This window comes from Mirounga angustirostris, unplaced genomic scaffold, assembly GCF_029215605.1.
Source record: "Mirounga angustirostris isolate CCGP_5_RB_7025 unplaced genomic scaffold, mMirAng1.0.hap1 SCAF_9, whole genome shotgun sequence".
Taxonomy (NCBI): domain Eukaryota; kingdom Metazoa; phylum Chordata; class Mammalia; order Carnivora; family Phocidae; genus Mirounga; species Mirounga angustirostris.
Window position 1 is genome coordinate 143,175,925 of NW_026991717.1, and position 21,422 is coordinate 143,197,346.

The window sequence follows — 21,422 nt, forward strand, 5'->3', positions numbered from 1 at the left end:
TGCCCACTCCATGCACGCCGCCAGGGAGGGCCATCCTCTCTCGGGGGCAGGCTGATCCTGCTCCCCCTACACACGCCGGCCGGCCCACACGCTCTCGCCCGCCACCCACCAGAACAAGCCCCAAAGTTGAAAAGCAGTGTTTATTGAAGAATTTGGAGGGAAAGTCTCACAATAGTAAAAATAGTAAAGTTGAATGTAAAAAGCGCCCCGGTGTGGCGCGGCGTCCGGCCGCGAGGCGCGGGGGGGCGCGGAGGCCCCTCCGAAGGGCGCTGGGCGCGTGGCGGGCCAGTGAAGCTGCTCCAAGGGACGAGGGCTACCTGGGGACACCATGGACGTGAGACGCCCCGGAGGGGACCAAAGGGTGGGAGGGAGGGGCTTTCTTGTCACTGCGATTAAAAAACCCCCAAATGCATGTGAATAGCGTAACACACAGCAACGGACTGCGACCTCGTTCCTCTGCCTCTCGGGCGAGCCCGGCCTGGCCTGCCCCAGGGAGGGGACCGGGCCAGCGTGCCACAACCAGGCTGCTGCTGGTGCCCCCAGGCTGGGCCGAGACAGCTGGCGGGAGGGACGGAGGGGCCGAGGCAGGGCGCACCCGGACCCCCAACTGCACGTGGCTGCATAAGGCCCTCGACCTTTTCCTATGTGAATCTAGTCGTTCTGAAGGCCAAGGCCATGTCTGGAGACCTAGATGAAATAAATTAAAAAAGCCCGCAGGACACCTTTGCTCCCGGCCCGGCTGGCAGGGAGGGTGCCCCCTTCAGGCGGGCCGCCCCGCCCACAGCACGAAACGTCTTCCCATCCCCGCTCGGAGGAGTGACATGGCTCCCAAACGCATCCAGAGATAAACGAAATACAAGTCGTCCCGCGAGGCTTCCTCCCCGTCCCCTAAAGCCGCCGTCAGGGGTGCGGCGGGGCCAGCTGGCCTTCCTCAGGCCGTGCCGCTGGCCGAGTAGGAGAACTGTGGGAAGTGGGGCCTCCGCTCGCTGTCCTCACCCTCCATGTTGTCACCTGCAGCCGGGCGGGCGGGAGGTGCACTCAGACGCCAGCACCGGGAGCACAGCTCCTGTGCATCCAGAGACTGAGGCAGGCCCTAGGGCTCGCCTCCCAGGCCCTCTCACTGCCAGGGCCGGGACGGTGCCCTCCTGCCCCCATCACCACCCTCCCGCAAGGGAACACTGCAGGCCTCAGGAGAGAAGGGAAGAAACAGGCTTGGGGGTTGGCGGGGAGGTGGCCCACCCCTCACCTTGGTCGGGTGGCGTGATGGTGATCATCTGAGCCGTGAATTCCTCATCAAAATACCTGGTGTCTGTCTCTGACGTGACCTGGGGCTTGAAGGGCGGACTGAGCTGCAGGGGACAAGGGCAGGGGGAAGGCAGGTGACAGGCTGCACTCTGCACTGCCCCCAGGGTCCGAGCTCCCCCTCACCCCCCCGCCCCCTGCCAAGGGAAATGCCTCCTGTCTCCAGGCCACACTGAGGCCATGGAACGGGGCTCCAGCAGGGAGACACACAGGGGAGGGTGGCGGCCTGGAGCCCTGCAGACATGCCTCTCCCCAGGGGCAGGCCAGGCCATGCTTGCAGTGGCCCCCACAGCTGACCAGCTCTGCAGGGCCCCAGGGCCCCAGGCAGAAGAAGACAAGTGCATTCTCTTTTCTAGCCTTCACTTTCTTTCTGGTTCTCTTATGAAGTAGGAAAGAGATGAAGAGGGATGCCATGGGACAGGGTGGACTCCCAGCCCCATCCTTAGGTGCCACTCACAGCCTGCCTTCCTGACCACAGCCACTCAGCCCAGCTGCCAGGGGCTTCCACTCTGATATTCGTGATAAAGGGACAGTCCCAAACCCACCAGGGCCAGCAAGTAGTATTCCCATGCAGTGGCTCTGGGGGCCCACGGCGGCCCTGGGAGGGGACCCCAGTAGCACCCAGATAGTCCTGGGGTACAAGGTGAACTTACATGCCCCAAACCCACACAGGGCTCCCAGGGCCCTCCCTGCCCAACTCCCACCAGGAGAGGAGACCAGGCCTTCCTATCTGCAGAACAGAGAAGGGACAAGTCCTGAGCGCAGGGCCTGTCTGGCCTCATTCGCGGCTCAAGGACAAGAGTGCAGCCAGCTGAGTCAGGCTGCAGAGGATGCAAGGGCAACTGTATGGGATATGTCCATGTGAGCAGGGCCCTGCAGGCAAGCACCGCCCCCAGCACTCCAGGGCTGCCCCTCACGAGCGAGCAGGGCCTCCGGTCAAGGTTGGGCAGCTGGGCTGTCGGCGGGCAGGGAAGCGGATAGGAGCTGGGCAGGGCGAGGGCGCCTGTCACGCAGGCAGGACAGAGGCCCAGCCGGCAGCATGTGGCCGGCAATGGGCCTGCACGGGGAGGGTAGGCGGGAAACCAGGTGGAAGTCTGTCTGGTGACAGGGTGTCCAGCACAGCCTGGTACAGCTTTCCTGAGCCTGCTGGGCCACCCCACCAGCCTGGGCCAGGGCCTGGCCGCTCCCACATCCCCTCAAGGGCGAAGGGCAGGGGGATGTGTGCACACAGCAGCTGCCTGGCTCCTGGGAGGCCTCCCTCCTGCGCCAGACGGGCAGGTGCTGTGCCCCGACCCTGCACGCTCGCGGAGAGCAGGCCTGGGCTCTCCCTGCAGCAGGAGGCACGGAGGTCGGAGGGAGGGAGGGGACAGCAGGGCTAGCAGCCCCACTCCACCACCAGCCTGTAGCAGGCAGCGTCGGGCACAGGGCGCCCTCTTTGGGGAGTCCATGCCTACATAGCTCCTCCCGGGGCTTGGAATGAGGGAGGACCCCGCAGAGCTCAGGAGGAAATCCCGCAGTACAGACCCCGTGAGCCGGGGGAAGAGGTACGGGCAGAGGGCAGGGAGAGGGATGGGTGTGCACGGGTGAGTGTGCAGCAGGCCCCCACACACCTTCTTCTCATACACGTCCTGCCACACGATGCTGGCGAAGAAGCGATGCTGCATGATCTCCTTGGCGTCCTCTGAGCCCCCTCCAAGCCTGTAGGGGCATGTTGGCTGCTGCCACCTGCCTGACTCGGCCACAGGCCCCTTACTGGCCCTCTTCCCTCCCGCTGGGGTCTCAGCACGTGGGGGGATGGTGCAGGGGGGACAGCGTGGTCCCAGGGGGTGGGGGAAGCACAGTGCGAGGGTGACCGCACAGTCCTGGGGTGGTGGGGATGGTGCAGCCCCTCTGGGGGGCTGTGGACAGCACTATGCCAAGGGCCATGCCCCGGCACATGTAGGACACTGGGGAGAAAGGTGCTGCCAGCATGGTGGGGTCCCCTGAGCAGGTGCGAGAGGCTACAAGGTCGGGGTCAAGGTGCCCATCTGGCCCCAGCGAGCCCTGGCCGAGGACGTCACACATCAGCCATCGGTGTGGCCTGGAAGCTGCCCTGCTGTCCCGACGGGAAACTGGGGGATCGCGTGGCTCACCTCTGCTTGGGGTCCTTCTTGAGCAGCCCCGAGAGCAGGGACTTGGCCTCGGGGCTGAGCGTGCGCGGGAAGCGGAGCTCCTCCATGAGGATTAGCTCGAAGAGCTTCTCGTGGTCCTGGTTGTAGAAGGGCAGCCGGCCGCACAGCATCTCATACATGACCACGCCCAGCCCCCACCAGTCCACTGCCCGGCCGTAGTCATTGTCCTCCAGCACCTGGGGGCGCAGGGACACAGGGTCGGAGGCTGCCCGGGGGGCGTGGGGTCCCAGGCCGCCCAGGGGACGCAGCAGGGGCGCACCTCGGGGGCCAGGTACTCGGGCGTCCCGCAGAAGGTCTTCATGGTGGCCCCGTCCTTGATGCCCTCCTTGCACAAGCCGAAGTCTGTGATCTTGATGTGTCCGTCCTTGTCCAGCATGAGGTTCTCCAGCTGTGGGGGGTGGCCTCCAGGTCAGCACCAGACCGCCCTGCTGCTCTGCGGCCCCCGGCCACTCCCGCCCACGCACCTTAAGGTCGCGGTAGACCACGTTCTTCTCCGAGTGCAAGTAGTCCAGGGCAGACACGATCTCAGCGCCGTAAAAGCGGGCCCGGTCCTCAGGGAACACGCGCTCCCGGGACAGATGGAAGAAGAGCTGCAGGACAGGGGTGTGAGGAGCGCAAGGGCCGCAGGGACCCTGGCTCCCTGGGGCGGGGCACCTGCAGGCCGGGCACCACACCGCCTGTGCTGGGGGGGGGGGTCACCCGAGGGCTCCCTGTGCTGGGGGGGGACGCCCGAGGGCTCCCTGTGCTGGGTGGGGGGCGCCCGAGGGCTCCCTGTGCTGGGGTGTGGGGGGACACCCGAGCGTCAGCCATGCGGCCACCCTACCTCTCCCCCGTTGGCGTACTCCATGACGAAGCAGAGGCGGTCGTGGGTCTGGAAGGAGTACTTCAGGGCCTACGGGGTAAGCAGAGCGGCTACCGTGGGCCCTGGACCCGCCCGGAGCCCCAATGCCCACACGCCATTCATGAGGAAGGCGGAGTGTGGGCTCTGTATCAGATCTCGGGCCCCCTGCACAGGAGGCAGGGCAGCAGCTAGGGGGACCCTTGGCAAGGGGAGGACGTGCCCAGGGCAGAGCTTACCGGCCACTTTCCTACCTCACACCACAGGGGGCCTGGCTCTAAGAGGAAAGGCCCACACAATCAAGTCGTCCCCACAAGTGACCGACCCCGGATCTAACCCAGCGGCCGGGATGAGCCCCATTCACGGAAAACGGGACGAAAGGCCAGCTCCAGACCTCAGGCAGCGGGGACCAGCTGCGCCACATGACCCCGTCCCCATGGAGAACCCGCAGGAGGGAGATGCCATCACCAGGGCAGAGGGTCAGGGGCCGGCGTGTGTGGACCCCAGCATCTGTCGAACATGACAGCGCTGCTGGGCTCATGGGGCTGCACCACGGGGGAGGGAAGGACACTAAGCCGGACATGAGGACGAGGGGCAAGCTGATGCAAAGGAGGTAAAACCACCATAACGACCAAGTCTGGGCAAAAAAAAATGAGACCTTTTAAAAATGTTGGTCACTTCTTCTAAGAAACTGTTTTAAGGAATGCTTTAGAGAAGTACAGACCTTCTCTGCTCTGCCCCCGCTTTGGGCCAGGAGGTCCCCCGGGATGAGGACACCATGCTGAGCAGGTGACAGGGCCTGGGGGCTCCCAGGGAAAGCCCGGGTGGGGGGCGGCGGCCTGTCCACTCCACATGGACCAACCAGCGCGTCCACAGCTCCCAGGAGCCGGCTGCGCCCGGGATGCTCACTAAGGCTAACTAGTGGTTTTCCGTACACCCCTCCTGGGCTGAGTGCCCCGCAGCACAGGGACCCTCCACACTCGAGCCTCAGAGGGGAAGCAACTGGAAGGCGGAGTGCAGAAGGGTAGGCATGGGGGCTTGGGGGCAGCAAACAAGCCCCCACCGCTTTCCGGCATCGGGGCCTCCACCCCTGGCACTCAGAAGTGCGCCCACCCTCGGCCTGAACGCTGAAGTACACCAGCCCTGTCTGCGGGGAGATGGGCACACGGCCTCCAGCACTCACCGTCAGGAACGGATGCCTCGAGTTTTGGAGAACGCGGTTCTCTGTCAGCGTGTGGGCGACCTCGTCCTGGAAGACAGGGTCAGGTGAGCCGCCCCTGCCACCTCCCAGCCCGCCCCGGCCCGGCCCCGGCCCTGCGCCCTACCTTGGCCACAATGACCTCCTTCTTCAGGATCTTCATGGCATAGTAGCGGCCCGTGGCCTTCTCCTTCACCAGGATCACCTTCCCGAACGTGCCCTTCCCCAGCAGCTTCAGGTACTCAAATTCGTTCATGGTCTGCAGGGCGGCGGGCAGGCACCTGCGGTCGGGGGGTGCCCAGGCCCCCCTGGAATCCCGCCTCCCTGCCTTACTTCCCACACAGGGCTCCCGGGGGCCACGCTGGGACCGCCAGGTCCCTCTGAGGTGGGGGAGGGCCTCACCACACGGTGCTTGGGCTTGGCCTGGGACACCTCCATCTCCTCAGCCCCCGAGTTGTCGCTGGGCGAGCCCGACCGGAAGTCCATCATCTCTTCCTCCTGCCTCTTGAGCCCGTCGGCCACCGTCTGGATGGCAGTCGTCCACTCCTCCCTGCAGGGCCCGCAGGTCAGGTCCCGTGACCCGGGCCAGGACCCCGGGGACACCCAGGCCTAGCTTCCCACAGGGTGGTGTGCCCTCCCCACCAGAGAGCAGGGCCCCGGCACCCCGCGCGTCCCCGTGGGTCCATCTTGTACCGCTCCTCGGGTGTCTCCACGTGGAAGGTGCGCTCGATCACCGTGGTCCACTGCAGGCAGCGGATGATGAAGGTGTTGGGCCTGGGCCGCTCCGTCTTCATCAGCTGACATTCTGGGGGCAGGGCTAGGTGGGTGTCTGCACACACAGCCCCACCCCCAGGACCTCACCAGGGGTCACGGGAGGCCCGCTCCCATCCCCACTCCAAGCCTTGGCTCCCCTCGTAAAATGGGCCGGGACGCCCATTCCAGCCCCGACACTGGGCGCCGTGCTCTGGGGCAGTGGGGCGCCCCTGCGGGGCTGGCTGGGGCTGGCTCACCTCAGCCCCCTGCCATCACCGCCCTCAGTCCTTCGGTCTCTGAGCCCACACTGCAGGCCAGGCCACGGCTCGACCGGCCAGACGGTGAGGAATATGGATGCCCCGGCCAGGGGCCCGCAGGAGGGAAAGCAGCTGGCCCCTGAGCAGGAACCTCCCGCCATGTTCACAGCTGTGACTGCCGGGCCCCCGCCCCCTCCAAGCAGGGCCAGTCCCAGAGCAGAGGCTGCTGGTGACGCAGCCTTCAGAGAAGCCGCCTGTCCTGGCAGGAGGCTGGAGGACATGACCCACCTGGAGGCTGCTCGGGCTGCACCCGCCCCACACTGATGGTACCCCATCACCCCCCCGTGGCTGGGGATTCCAGATGCGTAGCAGGAACGTGCACGCTCTCACCGGGAGCACGCTCTCACACACCTGAATGTGTGCACACGCCAGGAGCCCAGGGACCATGGGGATGCACCAGGCCCTGAGAGGGGTGAGGCAGTCGGAGTGCTGCTGGGAAATTCTAGGCCGATGCTGGCCCAGCCTGTGTGAGCAGAGAGGGGGCCCAGGGCCAGTACAGGGGCTTCTGACATTCCAGTGTCTGGGCCCTGGCAACTTCAAGGGGCCCTGGCCGGGCTCAGCAGAGTGTAAGGAAGTGGTCCACCAGGGCTGGGTGCCAGGAGGGGGCTTGGGGCCGGCCTTACGGGGAGGTGGCCTGTGTCAACACGGGGGTGGGGGACAAAACCTGTGGCCGGTCTTCTCCATCCCGCACCCCCAACTCCCACTCGCTCATCAGAGACCAGGTTTTCCCAGGACCTAGGCACCTGGCGCCCATCTCAGAGCCTGGTTTCTTGTCCCCCCACCCCTGGAATCCATCCCCAAGGAAAAGCCCCTCCCCCACTGCTCAGGCAGCCCTCTGGATGGTGTCTGCCTCCGCAGAGTCCCTGTCATCCCCCCTGCACCCTGCCAACACAGAACATTCCTGAGGGCCCCCACGCCCCTGCCAGCAAGGTGGCACCCACCCCAGCCAAGCCTCCTTCCTGAACCCTGAAGCCCCCGCCCAGCCCCAGCCAGGGAGGCAGTGAGGGGGGCCCACAAGGTCACCAGGCTGCAGGGGATGGTGGTGCCTGCCTCCTTGGTCTCCCTTCCGCCTGGGGCCCCTCCTCGAGCAGCTGCCTTGTGGAAGCTTGAGGCTGGGGGAGGGGGGACTCAGGACTCACTGGACCCAGGTCACAGTAAAGCCTGCCTGGGAGACCCCCAGGCTGGAGCCTCCCTGACAGAAGGCCCTGGGGTGGGTACACTGGCCATGGCCCTTGCCCCTGCAGCACAGCACCAGGTACACTGGGAGGGTGGGCAGGACAGCCAAGGTCCAGGAGCGCCCCTCCTCTATATTCCTGCAAGCATGGAAGCCATGTGCCGCCCCCCCACCCCGTCAGCCCATGCTACCTCCTCCTGAGACCCTGGACCAGAGCCTGCCCCAGGCCATGTGCGGGGCGAGAGGGCAGGGAGGGCAGAGCTCGGTGGAGAGTGGAGATGCATGAAGGAGCCTAGGGTGGATCCCGGACCCCCAGCGGGCACTGCACTCTGTACCCGAGGGCGTCCCACGAGGGACCCAGGAGGCCTCTCCGTTGCTGAGCCCCTCCCTCATCTTCCCGCCGCCACTGGGCCTGTGTGCCAGGGCAGAGCCAGGTTTCAGGGCGGCTAAACCAGAAACAAGAGACCAGGCTGGACGGCCTGACTCAGCCGCTCCCCCCCACCCCTTGGCAGCCCAGCTCCGTGCCCGGGGCTCCCTTGCCCCAGGGTCGCCAGCCTCGGGACTCAGCATGAAGAGCTCCCACCAGCCAGAACCGGCCACTCACCAGTTCCCACGGTGACTCAGAGCCAGCCCAGCCCCCCCTGGTCCCTGGCCGCTGCTGGTTCCAGACACAGAGGCCCGGGGTGGGGGGCATCAGTGTGGGGGCTGCTGGGCACAGAAGACTCCTGGCACCCTGCCCACCTGCCCAGCCAGGGCAGTCCCCGCTGCAGCCCCACGTGGCCGCAGGTACTTACGAGCCACAGAGAAGTTGTTGAGGGGGGACTCTCGCTGCTCGACGTCCTGGGGCCGCTCCTTGTAGCCGATGAAGGTGCCGTCGTTCTTGAGGAGGAAGTATCGGGGCCGCCAGGTTTTGATGTACTCCCCTGAGGACACGTGGGCAGTGAGGGGCCGCGGCCACCGGGCCCTGCTCCCACCTCCCCCCAGAAACCCCGTCCCTGTGGCAGGCCGGAAGCTCACTGCACCCGAGCAGACAGGACACCCTAACCCCAGCCCCTGCCCCCTGCCCCTCACTCCCAGCACGGCGGGCAGGGGCTGGCTGGGAAGGCCATGGACCCGGGTGTCAGGGCTGAGCTTACCCCACCCAGCGGGGGCCAGCCAGCTGCTACAGTGGCCGTGGCCAGTGGACTGCCCACCACAGCTGACCCCTGGCCTGCAGGCCGGAGCCTGGCGTCCAGCACTGTGGGGACAGTGAGCGAGACTCAGGGCCCAACTCCCTGGGCTGGGCACTGGGACAGCCCCTCACCGCCCACGTGACAACACTCCCTGTCCAGGGCCCCACGGGGAAGCCAGACCCAGGAGGTGTGTGTGTGGTCCTCAGGCTGCCACCTCCCACCCTTGACCCCCACGGCCCACAATGGGTTACCCAGGTACAGGGGGAAGTTTTCCCCAAAGTTTCGCCACATCAGCCATAAACAGGCATTCACACTTAAGAACCAGAGCAGATGTCCTCTGCGATATCCGAGCGACTGTCATTTTTCATACTGACACCGAGAAAAAAGATGTTTCATTTACATTTTGCCAAGCAAGGAGTTTGAACAACAACAGAGAACTTACTAATTAGACAACTGCTTTATCGCAGGGGCCACTGGGCAGCAGGTGGGGAGGGGGCTCAGCCCTGGGCCGGGGCTTTCCCTCCCAGCTGAGCCCCAGGGGAGGGAGCAGAGCAAAGGCCCCATCCAGGACCAGACACCTCCCAGGTGCTCCCGGCCCCTCACCGCCCAGCCCCTCCCCACCAAAGGCCTCTGGGTGTGGCCTCTGAGACCCAGCCAGCCCTCCCGCTGCTCCACCCGGCCCCGTGGGGGGCTTGCCTGGCTGCAGGCAGTGGGGGTCACCTCTAGGCCCAACACCGCTGGCCCAGGGAAGACCCGAGCGATGGCCAGTGATCTGCCCTGTACCCCAACAGCATTTAGCAGGATCTCCTCCCGGTTCCGCTGAGCCCCCCCAGCCCATGAAGACGGTGGGCTGGGAAGGCTGTGGTCAGGCCTCGTGCAGACGCTGCTCCTGCCCCTGGTGGCCTGGGACTCCCCCACGGACACCCCCTCCCCGCCGGTGCAGCGGGTGGGCACGAGCGGAGTAGGCTCTGGGGGCCGTGTGTAGCCCACCACCCGTGCGGTCCCGGGCCGCTCGCTCCCACCCGCCTGCGTGCCAGTCTGGAGCTGTCGGCCCCTGATGGAGTGCCTCCCATCCCACCAGCTGCCGCTCCCCGGGATGCTAACTGAGCGGGGAGACTGATGAGCGCCTCGCCTGCGCAGCCCCGAAAATCCATCTTGATTCACCAACTGCCGCCAGCTCCCGCCGCGCCCAGCTCGGCCCCCCAGCACTGTGCCCTGTGCGTGCAGTCGGCACGTATGTGCCTGCTCAGCAGCACCCACACGCCTGAGCGGGCCTCAGTTTCCCCACTGGGTCCAGGATCCCTGGAACGGGGGTGCCAGTGCTGCTAAAAGTACCCGGGACTCCCCCCGGCCACTTGGCCCTACACCTGCGGCCTAGTAGCCTTCACCCCTACCCCACTCCAGGGCCAGGAAGGTTCTGGAACCCAGAACTGGGGAGCCGGGGTGGGGGGGCAAGGGAGCAACACTGGCAGGGAAGAGGTGGAGGAGGGGCAGGCACCCACCCTGGCTGAGCCCCGGACAAGAGGGGTGACTCTGCTGGGCCCTCCACCAGCCCCCAGCCCCAGGACACTGAAGGGGGGACCACGGCCGGACCCCAGCTGCCCCCTGCCTGTGCCCCACATGGCTGAGCCCAAGAGCCACACAACACCCAGGTGGGACGGAGGGCACGGAGGTCTCACTCAGCCCCCCACCTGGGCAGCCGGGCACACAGACCCCCTGAGGAGGAGTGGGGACCCTAGGGGAGGCTGGGGCCAAGACTGAGACACACAGACCCCTTCTGCCTGGCGGGGTGCAGCCTGGCGGTCACCTGGGGGCTGAGGCGGTGCCAGATGCACCCTGGGCCGTGGCCTGCCTCTGAACGAGTCCAGGCCAGACAGATGGGGGCCCCAGAGCCCTGCTCACTCCCAGGCCTTGGGGTGACACAGACAGACCGCGTGGGGGACGCAGCCACCCCTGTACCTGACCACAGCTGTCCACAGCCACAGGAGGGCAGCCATGGGTGCTGGGTGGGGACAGACACATCAGCCAGTGCTGCTGGTGGGAACTCCCGAGCCTTCACTCCGGGCAGGTGACAAACGGGAGCCCAAGTCTGCCCTTCAGGACACGGCTCCCTAAGTGGGGGTCCCCACCACTCCCTCGGGGGCCAACGCCTGCCCACAGCCAGGGTGATCTCCTGGCAGCCACTCAGGGGGCAGCAGGAAGTGGCCTGGACCCAGGCCCCGGGCCTGTCTTTGGTCCCCGCCACTCACAGCCAAAGCCCAGGATCCCCAGAGCGGCTCTCCACCCACCCCATCCCACCCCATCCCACCCCACGCAAACATTTCAGACCAAGGCCCACACGGGGTCTCAGCACAGGCCCAGGACCAGCTCAGCACACAGCTCAGCAGCCCAGCCAGGATCCCGTACCTACTGCCACGAGACAGGAGCCACGGCAAAACTGGGGGCAGGCACCCCTACCCAGAGGGTCTGTCCCTGGGTGGGCAGGCAGGCAGGAGGGGCAGCATCTCCGTCCCCGCTCAGGGTTCTCTCAGAAACTCAGCCCGGGCCGGGGTCAGGGAGGGACCCATAGTGTCCCTCGGCCCTGCAGCACCATACCCACTCCTCGGAGACCACGTCCTGCCCGGCCACCAGAGAAGGGGACTCATGCCCTCCTGAGCCCTTCACTCCCACGCCAGGGCACCCACAGTAAGGGCTCCAGCGGGGGCGGGGGCGGGGGCAGGCAGGCTTAGCCAAGCTCCTACTCTGCCCAGACTAGGGCTCCCCTACCTCCTCCCGCCCTCCAAGGGCCCCTCAGCTTCCAGCACTGGCCCCCTCGGTGTCCCCATGTATCCTCCACCAGGAGGACCCTTCCAATATCCCTGCTCATCTTGGGAGGCAGCCCATGCCCAGGAAGAGGCTGGAGGTCCCCAGAGAAAGGAGGGGTTCCTTGTAAACAACCTGGCCTCCCACAGCCCAAATCACACTGCCAGGGCCACAGGGAGAGGGCCTAGGGACAAGACGGGCAGAAGCTGAGGGCCTGTCCCCACTGTGGCTCTCGGGCACGTGTCCCGGGCCACACTATGGTCAGGGCACCCCAGGCAGCAGACCTGGGGGCTGGGACCCGTGCTGTGGGCAAGCCGGGGGCCCCACCACAGTCCCTGGGCCGGACGCTGCAGAGCTGTCCACACCGCCCGGGGCCCCGGCCCGCGCGGCCGCCACGCCCTGAGCTCCGTGAACATTCCCAGCCCCCGGCTCCCAGGGAAGCTGCCGGATAAACACTCTGCCGCAGCGGTGGTGGCGGCTGGCAGGGTGCCAGGCGGCGCTGAGCTGTTTCTCCACAGCAAAGCGAGCCCCAGCAGGCCCGGGGAGCGGGCACCAGCTGACAGCGGCGACCATGCGGTCCCCCGCCGCCGACACATCCATCGTGGGCCGACAGCTGCCGGGCGCCCATTTACCTTCTCCAGCACAGCGAGCAAACGGGCCTGCTGACGGCAGCCCATCCATCGCCGCCCCCCAGGACGGGGGCAGGCAGCGGGAGGGCATGGGCACGGGTCATCTTGGGGGGCCCCACCTGCCAGGCCTCTGCCTGTGCACAAGCCAGGGTCCCGGCTCCCCGTCCCACAGGCAGGATGCTGGGCCACAGCCTGACGTCCAAAGCCCAGGAGCCCCAGGAACCAGTGCCGGGGGGGGGGCGGGGGTCACACCCCCACTCAGACGGGGCCCCGGGGCTGTTGGGGTGAAGCACACCAACCTGCTCGAGACAGAGCCTCTCCGAGGGCAGCATTCACGGGGTCCTCCCGGAGGCAGGGCTCGGACGGCCAGTGTGGCCGAGAGGCATCCACTCCGTGCCCAGCAGAGGGGCGCCACGTGGAGGAGGACACACGCTCCCCTGGCATGGCCCTCGAGCCTGGCTGCGCCCTCCCCCGGCCCACCACCCTGCCCTGCCTTCCCAGAAGGCCCCCTGACAGGCAGGGAGGACAGGGCTCATTATGCCCACCAGCTCCCTGGGGAACCTGAGGCACAAGTAGGGGACTCTCAAGGTCACAGATGGTGAGCAGAGCTGCCGATCCTGCTGCCCAGGCCGGGCTCGCTCCTTAACACCAGCTCAGCTCTTCACGGGTCTTTGGTTCTGCCGTCCAGCAGGCAGGCCCCCAGAGTCATGGCCCAACGTGTACAGGTAGACTCAGGAACACACTGGGGCCGCTCCCCGCCTCCCTCCTGCCTCGGGACAGCGCCTCCCACCAACCACGTCCAAACCCACTGCCACCAACCAGCCGCTGCCAATCTCCTCCGCCTAGACGTCCCACCCAGCCGCCGTCCTCCCTGCACGCCCCCACCTCCTGCTCGGGCACCGTGCATCGTCTGCATGCAGGCCAGACGCGGGGCTGCCCGGAGTCCCAGCCCGGCTGCCACACATCCCCGTTCCCCCTGGGATATGCCCACGTGCTTAGTCCCCACGGCCTGTGCCCACACCCACTGTCTCAGTGCTAGTCTCCTGCGCCCTCCAGAGCCCCCATGGACAAGGCCACAGCCCCACTGCCCTGGTGCCCTCTGCCGTGCCCTGCCCACTCTCCCTGCACCAGCCTGGGCCTGTGTGCCCCCCCCCACCCCTCGCCTATTCCAACAAGCCAGCCACTGGGTCACCTGTCTCCTGCCCGCCCAACTGACACGCACCTGGCCTCACCACAGTGGGGTTTGGGGAGGCTGGGTTTCAAAGACCTGGGTGTAGTGGGGGGCTCAGGGGCAACCACAACCACACCCCTGCCTGAACGAGAATCCCAGGGGGCCGGGAGGTTGAGCGGGCAGCCCCCAGGCCCATCAGTCCACCAGCTGCGCCTCCATCTGCTGGCCCCTCAGGTCACAGGCCTGGGGAGAGGGGGCTGCAGTCTTGGGGCCCACTGGGGGTCTGCGAACCCAAATCCAGAGCCCAGAGAGCCTAGCTCAGAGCACCCACAGTTCACAGAAGCAGCTTGGAGGAACCCCTCCCCAACCAGGCCATCGAGTCTCACATCCCCAAAATACGGGTCTACTATTTCTTAAGGGTACAGACACACACCTGAACGCAGGGAGGAGGAAAGTGAGGGCTGGGCCCGGCAGGGGATGCGCAGCTCCCAGGAGCTGGTCCGCGGTTCGCCCTGCGGGGACCTCTGTCAGCCTGTGCAGAGCCAGACGCAGGCCGGGGTCCTGCCCGTGGGGCTGCCGGACAGGGGCTGGGCGTGCCGAGTGGACAGAACGGCGGGCCTCAGCCCACGGCAGGGGGTGGCCCCGGCGAGCAGGAGCAGAGCCTCAGCCACGGGCTCCAGTTATGGGAGGGCCCGCAGGGAGGGCGCTGGCCCCGAGCCCGGCTGGGTGTGCCTGGGCAGGAGGGACGCCGGAGGCGGCCGAGCCAGCCCCCACCCCGCGCCGTCCCACAGCACTTCTAGGAACCGGGCCTGGTGCAACCCAGGCTGGCCTCTCCTGACAGCGGCTGGTAGGCGGGGGTCTGGGCATGGCGCTTCGGGCCTCAGCGTCCCTCCCGCACGAGTGCGCTGTGCTGCCCGGGGCCCCCCAGCCCCACCCCCTGCATGGAGTCCGGCCCTCCGCAGGGCAGCCCTGCCCAGAGCGCACGCCACAGCCACCGGCTGGGGCCACCAGCACCGGCCGAGGGACCCAGGGTTGGCGGGCGGTGACCCCTCACCCCCCGAGCGAGTCACCCCAGCTTCCTCTTCTGTTGTTTGTTCTGCAGAGAGAGCCCAACAGGCTCACAAAACAGGAAACAGCCCCCAGCGGTGGCGGCCACGGCCACGGCCACACGCCAGGGCCAGCAGGCCCTGGGGCACACCTCCCAGCCCCGGGCCGGCCGCCCCGCACCGAGCTGCGCCCGGGGCTAGGCCCGGGGCCTCACAGACACGCGGCAGGGCGCCAGCTGCCTCTGGGACCAGGGGGCTGCGGGGACCAAAGCCACAGCCCCCTCAGCGTGAGCTGGGCGCTGGGCCACCCCTCCCCCGACAGCCAGGGCAACCGAGGCACACGGGACGCCCAGCGCAGCCCTGGCCTCCAGCCTGGGGCACCGGGTCCGGGGAGCGGACGTGCACCTTCGCTGGTCCTGCTGAGCCCCCCGCCCCGCGAGGCACCCGGCAGCACCCCCCGTGCAGACAAATCCCAGGGCCGCCTGTCCCCGGCGTCTGCTCAGCAGCGCCGCCGTCTCTCCAAGGGGGAACCGGGCTGCCTCCGCGGGGGCAACCGCAGGACCGGGGATGGAGGAGGGGGCTGTGTCTCCGAGGTGGAACCGCCTCCCCACCTCGGAGCCCCACGAGGGACACAGGCAGGAAACGGGGCTCGCCACCGCTGAGGGAGGGGCGGCGGGAGAAACCTCAGCCCCGGGAGCCCGGCCCCCGCCACGACGCCGTGGACCAGCTCAGCCTGGAACCCGAGGCGGACCCACGCCGGAAAAGGCCCAGGCCCGCGGGGCTCGGCGAACTCAGGGCCGCGGCCGGCACCTCCCGGGGGAGGACCGGCGCTGGGAGCGCACACGCACTCACACGCGCGCCGAGCCCGCGCACACCTGCCCGCAGACCTCGCCCGCGCCGCGCTTCCACGCCGGCCCCAGGAGCGGAGCCGCCGCACGCCCACAGGCCTGCTGCCCGAGGCCCGGCGGGCCACGCTGTGCTCGGGGGAGGACAGCTGAGCGCGCGCCTCCGCTGGTCCCTCCCGGCCGCCAGCCGGCCCGCGCGAGCACAGGGGTGCCCGCCCGAGGCTCCCCAGCCAGGCCCAGAGCCCCTGCCTTCATCCTCCGCCCAGCTCCTCCCTGCCTGCCTCCCCTCTCCTGGTCCGCCCACCCGGTCCAGCGGCCTGTCCGTGGGTCAGGGACAGCCAGGAAAACCCCCACGAGCCCGGCCGGGCAGACGGTGCCCACACGGTCATGGGCTCCAAGAGCGGGGCCAGTGGGCAGGGACGCCCCAAACCAGCTGCACAGACTCAGGCCGCGGCCTTAGCACAGAGTGGTCTGAAGACAAAAGCGGACGCCACAGGCCAAGCTCGGCCAGACCTACATCCTGGAGCCCGCTTGGTTTTTTTAAACTGTCAACCTTTAAGAATCAAAAGAAGGCACGGAAGGGACCAAATCCTTGAAAATGCAAGTTTGTGAGTAATGCTGAGCCCACCAGCCCCCAGCACGAGTGGCTAGAGCTGGGCTCAGCTGCTCCTTGCTTGGGGCGTCTACTTATCACTCGGGATATGTGTGTCAAAACATCCAACTCTTGCTCAGGAAGCCCACCCATCTCTGGGGACCCCCGTCTGCCCAGCTTACTCTCCTGGGGACCGGCTCCCCACTGGACACACTGGGACACTGAGGCCCAGAGGGCCTGCCTGGCCCCCAGAACACCAGAACAGGTCAGTGCAGGGCTGGAACTCACCGCCCAGGCTGGACTCCCCTCTGCCCATGGCGGCTGCTCTGGCCCAGGGCACAAAGCATCAAGACACCCAGGAAACAGCCCAAAGGTCACTCCCCACAGATGGACGCCCACCTCCCCAAGGGAGTAGGGGACCCTCTCTCCTGGCCTGAGGCTAGGGCCGGGCAGCAGGGCCTGGAGGCTGCCGAGGCTGGCTGTACCCTGACTTAGGGCCCCCGATAAACAACATGCCGAATGTCACCAGGCCATTCCCCACCACCGTTCCCATCATACACACAGGGAAACCAGTGCCCAAAGAGCTCAACAGATTTGCAGTGACAAAGCAGCTAAATCAGATTCAAACTCAGCTCTCTAGATGCCCCACTGGGTCCGATACCCTACCCCCCAGCCCCTTCAGAAGGCACAGGCCCTGAGTGGCAACCTGGAACTCAAGCAGGCATCAGAAAGGCAGCCCCGCCCCAGCCTGGCTGGCCAGTGCGTGTCCCAGTGACGGGGTCGGGGGCCCTGGGCAGCCCTGAGGCCTTAATCTAACAGTCAACAAACATTTGCCAAGAATTGAAGGCGTACTGGTCCCAAGTAGGGGCTGTGGATGTGTGCTGCCAGGCACGGGGAGGGGACATCAAAGGGGGCTGTAAGGTGAGGCAGACAGGGCTGGACCCGGCAAAGGGGCTTCAGGCAAAAAGCAGGACTCGGGGGAAGCAAGGAGGAGGTAGGCAGTGGGGGAGGGGATCAAGAAGGCAGGCGGGTGCGGGGTGCTTAGGGGAAGTTAGGTGGAAGGGCTCCCCACGGACCACAGGGCCCTGGAGCCTTCTCACCTCTGTCTCAAGGCCCAGTTCACTGTTTTCCCTGCAGCTGCCAAAGCAAGCTCCAGAAACACACAGCTGACCACATCCTTGATCCTCTGCTTCGAGCCCTCTGCAGCCCCCGATCCCTCATCCCTGTCACCTCTCACCTCCCACTGCAGCTCCTGCAGCTTCCCAGCCTGCTCTGCTGGAGAGCTCCTATGCATCCTACAAAACCCAGTCTCATGACACCCGCTTTTGCCACACCTCCCTGTCTGCTCCCTCTGCAGCTGAGGTCCCCCTCCCAACAGCCTGTGGGGTCCTGGGCTGGGGATGGGGCATCCTCACGGCATCTGCTGGAGGGCATGCATGAGGAGTGGTGAACTAGCTAGCTGGGGTCACCAGAGCTTTGGGAAGGAACAGGTCTGGAGGAAGAAGAAGTTGGGGGGGGTAGCTAATCCCCGCCCTGAGGCAGGAGGGAGTCACTCGCCAGGGGCACCTGGACGTGAGGCCTGTCTATCCCCCACTACCCATCCCTGAGCAACAGAGGGCTGTGAGGCAGGGGGCTGTGGGCAAGGCTACAGAGCAAGGGGCCAAGGCCACGGCTCCAGCCCCCTGGGTCCCACCAAGCCCCTCCCTGGGCGCAGGGCCCTGTGAGTGCGGACAGGGGAGGCTGGGCGGGCACCGGCTTCAGGCAGCTCGCTGCTCCAGCACAAACACACCCCATGCTGGGTCCCTGGGTGGTGCAGGGCCCCCCCACCCCAAAGCCCAGGCCCGAGGCAGGCACTGGGCCAGGCCAAGCAACTCTACCCTGCCCTCAGGAGCCCTCGGGCAGTGCCCCGGGCCGCCAGCGAGCCAGGCCTTGGACGGGCCCCAGTGTCCCCACCGCCTTCCAGGAAAGCACGGAGGGAGGCGGCAGCCACCAGGCCAGCCAGCCCACACGGGCTCCAGAGCACCCGAGGGAAAGCCTGCAAGCCAGCTCCGGGACCCCGGCCCCGACCCGACCCCGAGGGCACTGACCTCTCTTGTGCAGCCAACCCTCCTTCACGATGGCCACGTCGTTCATGGTGTCCAGCTCCGGCACGCCGGGACAGCCCCGGCGCCACTCACAGGCCCCTCTCGGCAGGGTCTCCTCGAGCCCAGCCGGCGTACCCAGCCTCTGCGAGAATCAAAGGGAAGGGTGTGAGGTGGCGTCCAGCTTGGGGCCACTCCTCCAACCCCACGGGGAGGCCGGGAGCCCTCTGCACCTAGGGGCCCATGCAGGGCCCCCCTTCCCACGCGGCCTGCCCCGCTCACAGCCACTGCCGCCCCCCACTAGCTTCCATCACGGCACCTGATGCAAAGTGCACGTGACTCGACCTGTTCCCTGCGGCCGGGCCTCCGCTCCACCTGGGCTGCAATCTCCCTGCCACCCCTCTGACCTCCAGCCCTCAGCGTGATGCCCCCTGCGCCTGTGCCTTCGTAGAGATCACCCCCATCCCCAAAAGGCCCTTCTGGCATATTCTAGCCTCCCTAACCTGCCAACCCAGCAGACGCCACCTCCTCCGGGCAGCCCCTCTGACTGCTTGGCCTGCCCAAGCCCCTGGTGAGGGTGCCCCTGTTCTCCCTGCCCGTGCTGTTCCCCCTGCCCCATAGGCTGGGGCTCTCGGGGCAGGGCCCAGGGTTCCTCGTTCTTGCCCCAGACTAGGAAAGAAGAGAAATTCAAACATGAAGCAAGTAGGGCCAGGAGACCAGGCGGCTGGCTCAAATGAGAGCCCAGAGCCCTCCAGGGTGACATAAAAACCTCCAAGAAACCCCAAGCCCCTCCTAAACCACAGAACCCCTGCTGGCCTGAATCTGGTTCATTCATTGGGCCAACATGGAGCAGGCATCTCTGGTTTTGCCAGGCTCGGCCCTGGGGACAAAGAGAGGTTCAGATGGGTCCTGTCTGTAAGAAGCACCCAGTCCAGGGTGGTTACAGGCCCATAATCACAGCATTCAGGAGGCAACAAATGCGGGGTGCGCTTTACGAATGCAGAGGCGCCAGTGGCCCACCAGCAGCCTTCTCCTGAACACACACTTTGGCCATTGAACCTGAGTGGCCCTCCCCATCGCTCCCTGCTGGATGAACTCCTAGGCATCCCTCAAAACCCAGTTCACACATCACCCATTCTGGGCATCCTGGGAAAGAGAATTCTTCCCACGCACTGTCCTCTGCTAGCCCTGCCCCAAGCACTCCTGAGGGCAGGCCGGGAGCGACCCCACACCCCCGGACTCCCAGGCCAGGAGGACCCGAGGGCCTCTGCAGTGGATCCCAGCATGGGTCTTCCCACAGCTGCGGACCTTGTCCGGCAACGCACCTCACCGGCCTCCTGAGGCATGGGGCTGGGGCCCAGAGAAGGCTGCTTGGCACTGATGGTCTCAGGCTAAATTTAGAAGGGCAGGAAGACCCCACGGTCTGTGTCTACTGCCAGGCCGGGGAGATACACTCTGCCCCGGGAGGAAAGGGCCCAGCGTGCTCAGCAGGCCACGGGGCAGCGACAGGCAGCAAGCAAGACTGAGGGAAGGAAGAGACCTCCAAGGACAGGGCTCTGAGCCCCTGCGAGGCAGGCGCGGCCCCCCTCTGGCGACACGAGTGGGCGTGGCCTGCAGGCAGAGGGCTGGACCCAAAGACCTCTGGATGTCCCCACCCCCACCCTGGCCTAAGCAGGGCCTGCTGCTGACAGAGTCAGCTGTCGAGCCCCGTGTGTAAAAATATATCTGTGCACATGCACAGGGTGAGGTGCATCTGCACAGAAATGAACACACCACGCCAGCGCCTGGGCCGCCGCTGGGCGCAGGGCCGAAGGGACGGAGGGTCCCCGCTTCCCACGGCTTCCGCACCGCCAGTGCCTTCACCGTAAGAGTGTGTTAGTGCCGTGATTATTTACGGAACAACCTACCAAAAATCGCCTGTGCTCTTATAGGGCCCCCTCCCTCTGTCTCCAAACACTGGTTTGTGAACTGTACGTTCCGCTGGGGGAGGGCAGGGAACCCAGCCCCGTCAATGCACCCCCGGCCCTTCATTTGGCCCAGGGGCTCAGAGCAGCCAGGGGTAGCCTGGAGCAAGGCTGGGGGGCCCTCTGGCTACCGAGCACAGGCCCGTGCCCCCCACTCTGCCCACCACGGCAATACGCAGGAACCAGTCCTGCCCGCGGACAAGTTCACCAATCGCCCCCCTATCCCCCAACCTGGGGGGCAAGTCCCAGCCGCCTACCAGGCCCCAGCCTCCGGGATGGGGTGGGCAGCACCTCCAAAGCCCACCCAGGTCACGAAGCAGTTTCGGGGCCCAGGAGGGTTGCTAGTCCTTTGTGGGCTGGCCCGGGCACCTCGCCATCACCTACAACTTTTTGTCTACGGGCAAAGGAAGTCTTCCCAGGCCCACCCACAAACTTGAACGAGGGCTGGAGCAAGCCTTTCCGAGGTGCCCCTGAGCACCTACTGTGCGCCGCGGCCGGCCAGCCCGCCTCGTCCCTCATCCCCTGCCCGGCCCGACCGGCCGCTCCCCCAAGGTCATGAGGGAGGCCGGGGCCACGGCCGTACCCCCGCGCCGCCGGCCCGGCCCGCGCGCCCTCCCCGCCCAGGCCGCGCTCGGCCACTTCCTGCTCCGCTCCTCCACCCCGGCTGCGCGCGGCCCGCGCCCCGGCCCCGCCGGCCGGGAACAAAGCGCCGGGCCGCGGGAGGAAATCCGGGCCCCGGCGGCGGGCGGGCGCGCGGCGGGCGGCGGGCGGCGGGCGGGGACTCACCGGGCGCCGCGTCCGGGCCGAGCGCGGGCCTAGCCGGGCCGCGGCCTCCGGCGCCCGCCGCTCGGCATCCCCGCGCGCCCGCCGGGCGGGGCCGGGCTGGAGGCCGCGGCGGGCGGGCGCTGTTCGGGCGGGCCTCGCGCGCCGCCGGGCCCGGTGCTCGTGGCGGCCGCCGGCTCGCGTCCTCCGGCTGCGCGTCTGCGCTGGCTGCGCTGGCTGCGCTGGGCCGGCCGCCCGCCGCCGCGCTCGGTCCCGCCGCCGCCGCCGCCGCCCGCCGCCGCCGGCCCGCCCTCTCCCCGCCCCGCGCCGCCCCGCCCGGCCGCCCGCCCACATCCGCCTCCGCCGCCCGGGGCGCCCCCGGCGCGGCCGGGGCGAGGGCGCGGCGCCGGGAGCGCGCGGCGGGCGGGCCGCCCACGCCGCGCGGGCCGCGTGCGCCCCGGCCTCAGTTTCCCGGCGCGTCCAGGGCGCCCGTGGGGGAAGGGCGGGCCGGGGACGATCCCCGGGCTTCTGCCTCCGTGGCGTGGGGGTGGGGTGGGTTAGTGCGCCTTTCCGAAGGTGCCCCAAGTGGGTAGCGGTGCTGTGGG

At 67.4% G+C, this 21,422-nt stretch overlaps 1 protein-coding gene across 3 annotated transcripts; it reads right to left on the reverse strand.

Annotated features, from left to right (window-relative positions):
• Positions 1 to 126: 126 nt before the first annotated feature.
• Positions 127 to 21,001, reverse strand: AKT1 (AKT serine/threonine kinase 1). Of its 3 annotated transcripts, none has more exons than XM_045901635.3 (14): positions 20,842 to 21,001; positions 18,098 to 18,236; positions 8,548 to 8,676; positions 6,203 to 6,314; positions 5,912 to 6,059; positions 5,637 to 5,768; positions 5,495 to 5,560; positions 4,297 to 4,365; positions 3,938 to 4,063; positions 3,733 to 3,861; positions 3,435 to 3,649; positions 2,913 to 3,000; positions 1,247 to 1,349; positions 127 to 1,011 (listed from the first exon to the last, which is right to left on the reverse strand). In XM_045901635.3, the coding sequence occupies exons 2-14, from the start codon at positions 18,141 to 18,143 to the stop codon at positions 932 to 934; spliced, it is 1,443 nt and encodes a 480-aa protein (XP_045757591.1). In that variant the 5' UTR covers positions 18,144 to 18,236; positions 20,842 to 21,001; the 3' UTR covers positions 127 to 931. The 3 variants fall into 3 exon arrangements, with proteins under 3 accessions (XP_045757591.1, XP_064427749.1, XP_064427748.1); XM_064571679.1 differs by lacking the exon at positions 20,842 to 21,001 and adding an exon at positions 20,313 to 20,511; XM_064571678.1 differs by lacking the exon at positions 20,842 to 21,001 and adding an exon at positions 19,417 to 19,776.
• Between the last annotated feature and the right edge of the window lie 421 nt (positions 21,002 to 21,422).

Excerpts from the sequence above, each read along its gene's own strand:
- AKT1 (XM_064571678.1), bottom strand. The coding sequence starts at position 19,437 with ATGCCTCAGGAGGCCGGTGAG. Across the intron at positions 5,769-5,911 it reads CCAAGCCCAAGCACCGTGTG|ACCATGAACGAATTTGAGTA; the intron begins GTGAGGCCCTCC and ends GCCGCCCTGCAG. Across the intron at positions 3,001-3,434 it reads AAGAAGGACCCCAAGCAGAG|GCTTGGAGGGGGCTCAGAGG; the intron begins GTGAGCCACGCG and ends ATGCCCCTACAG.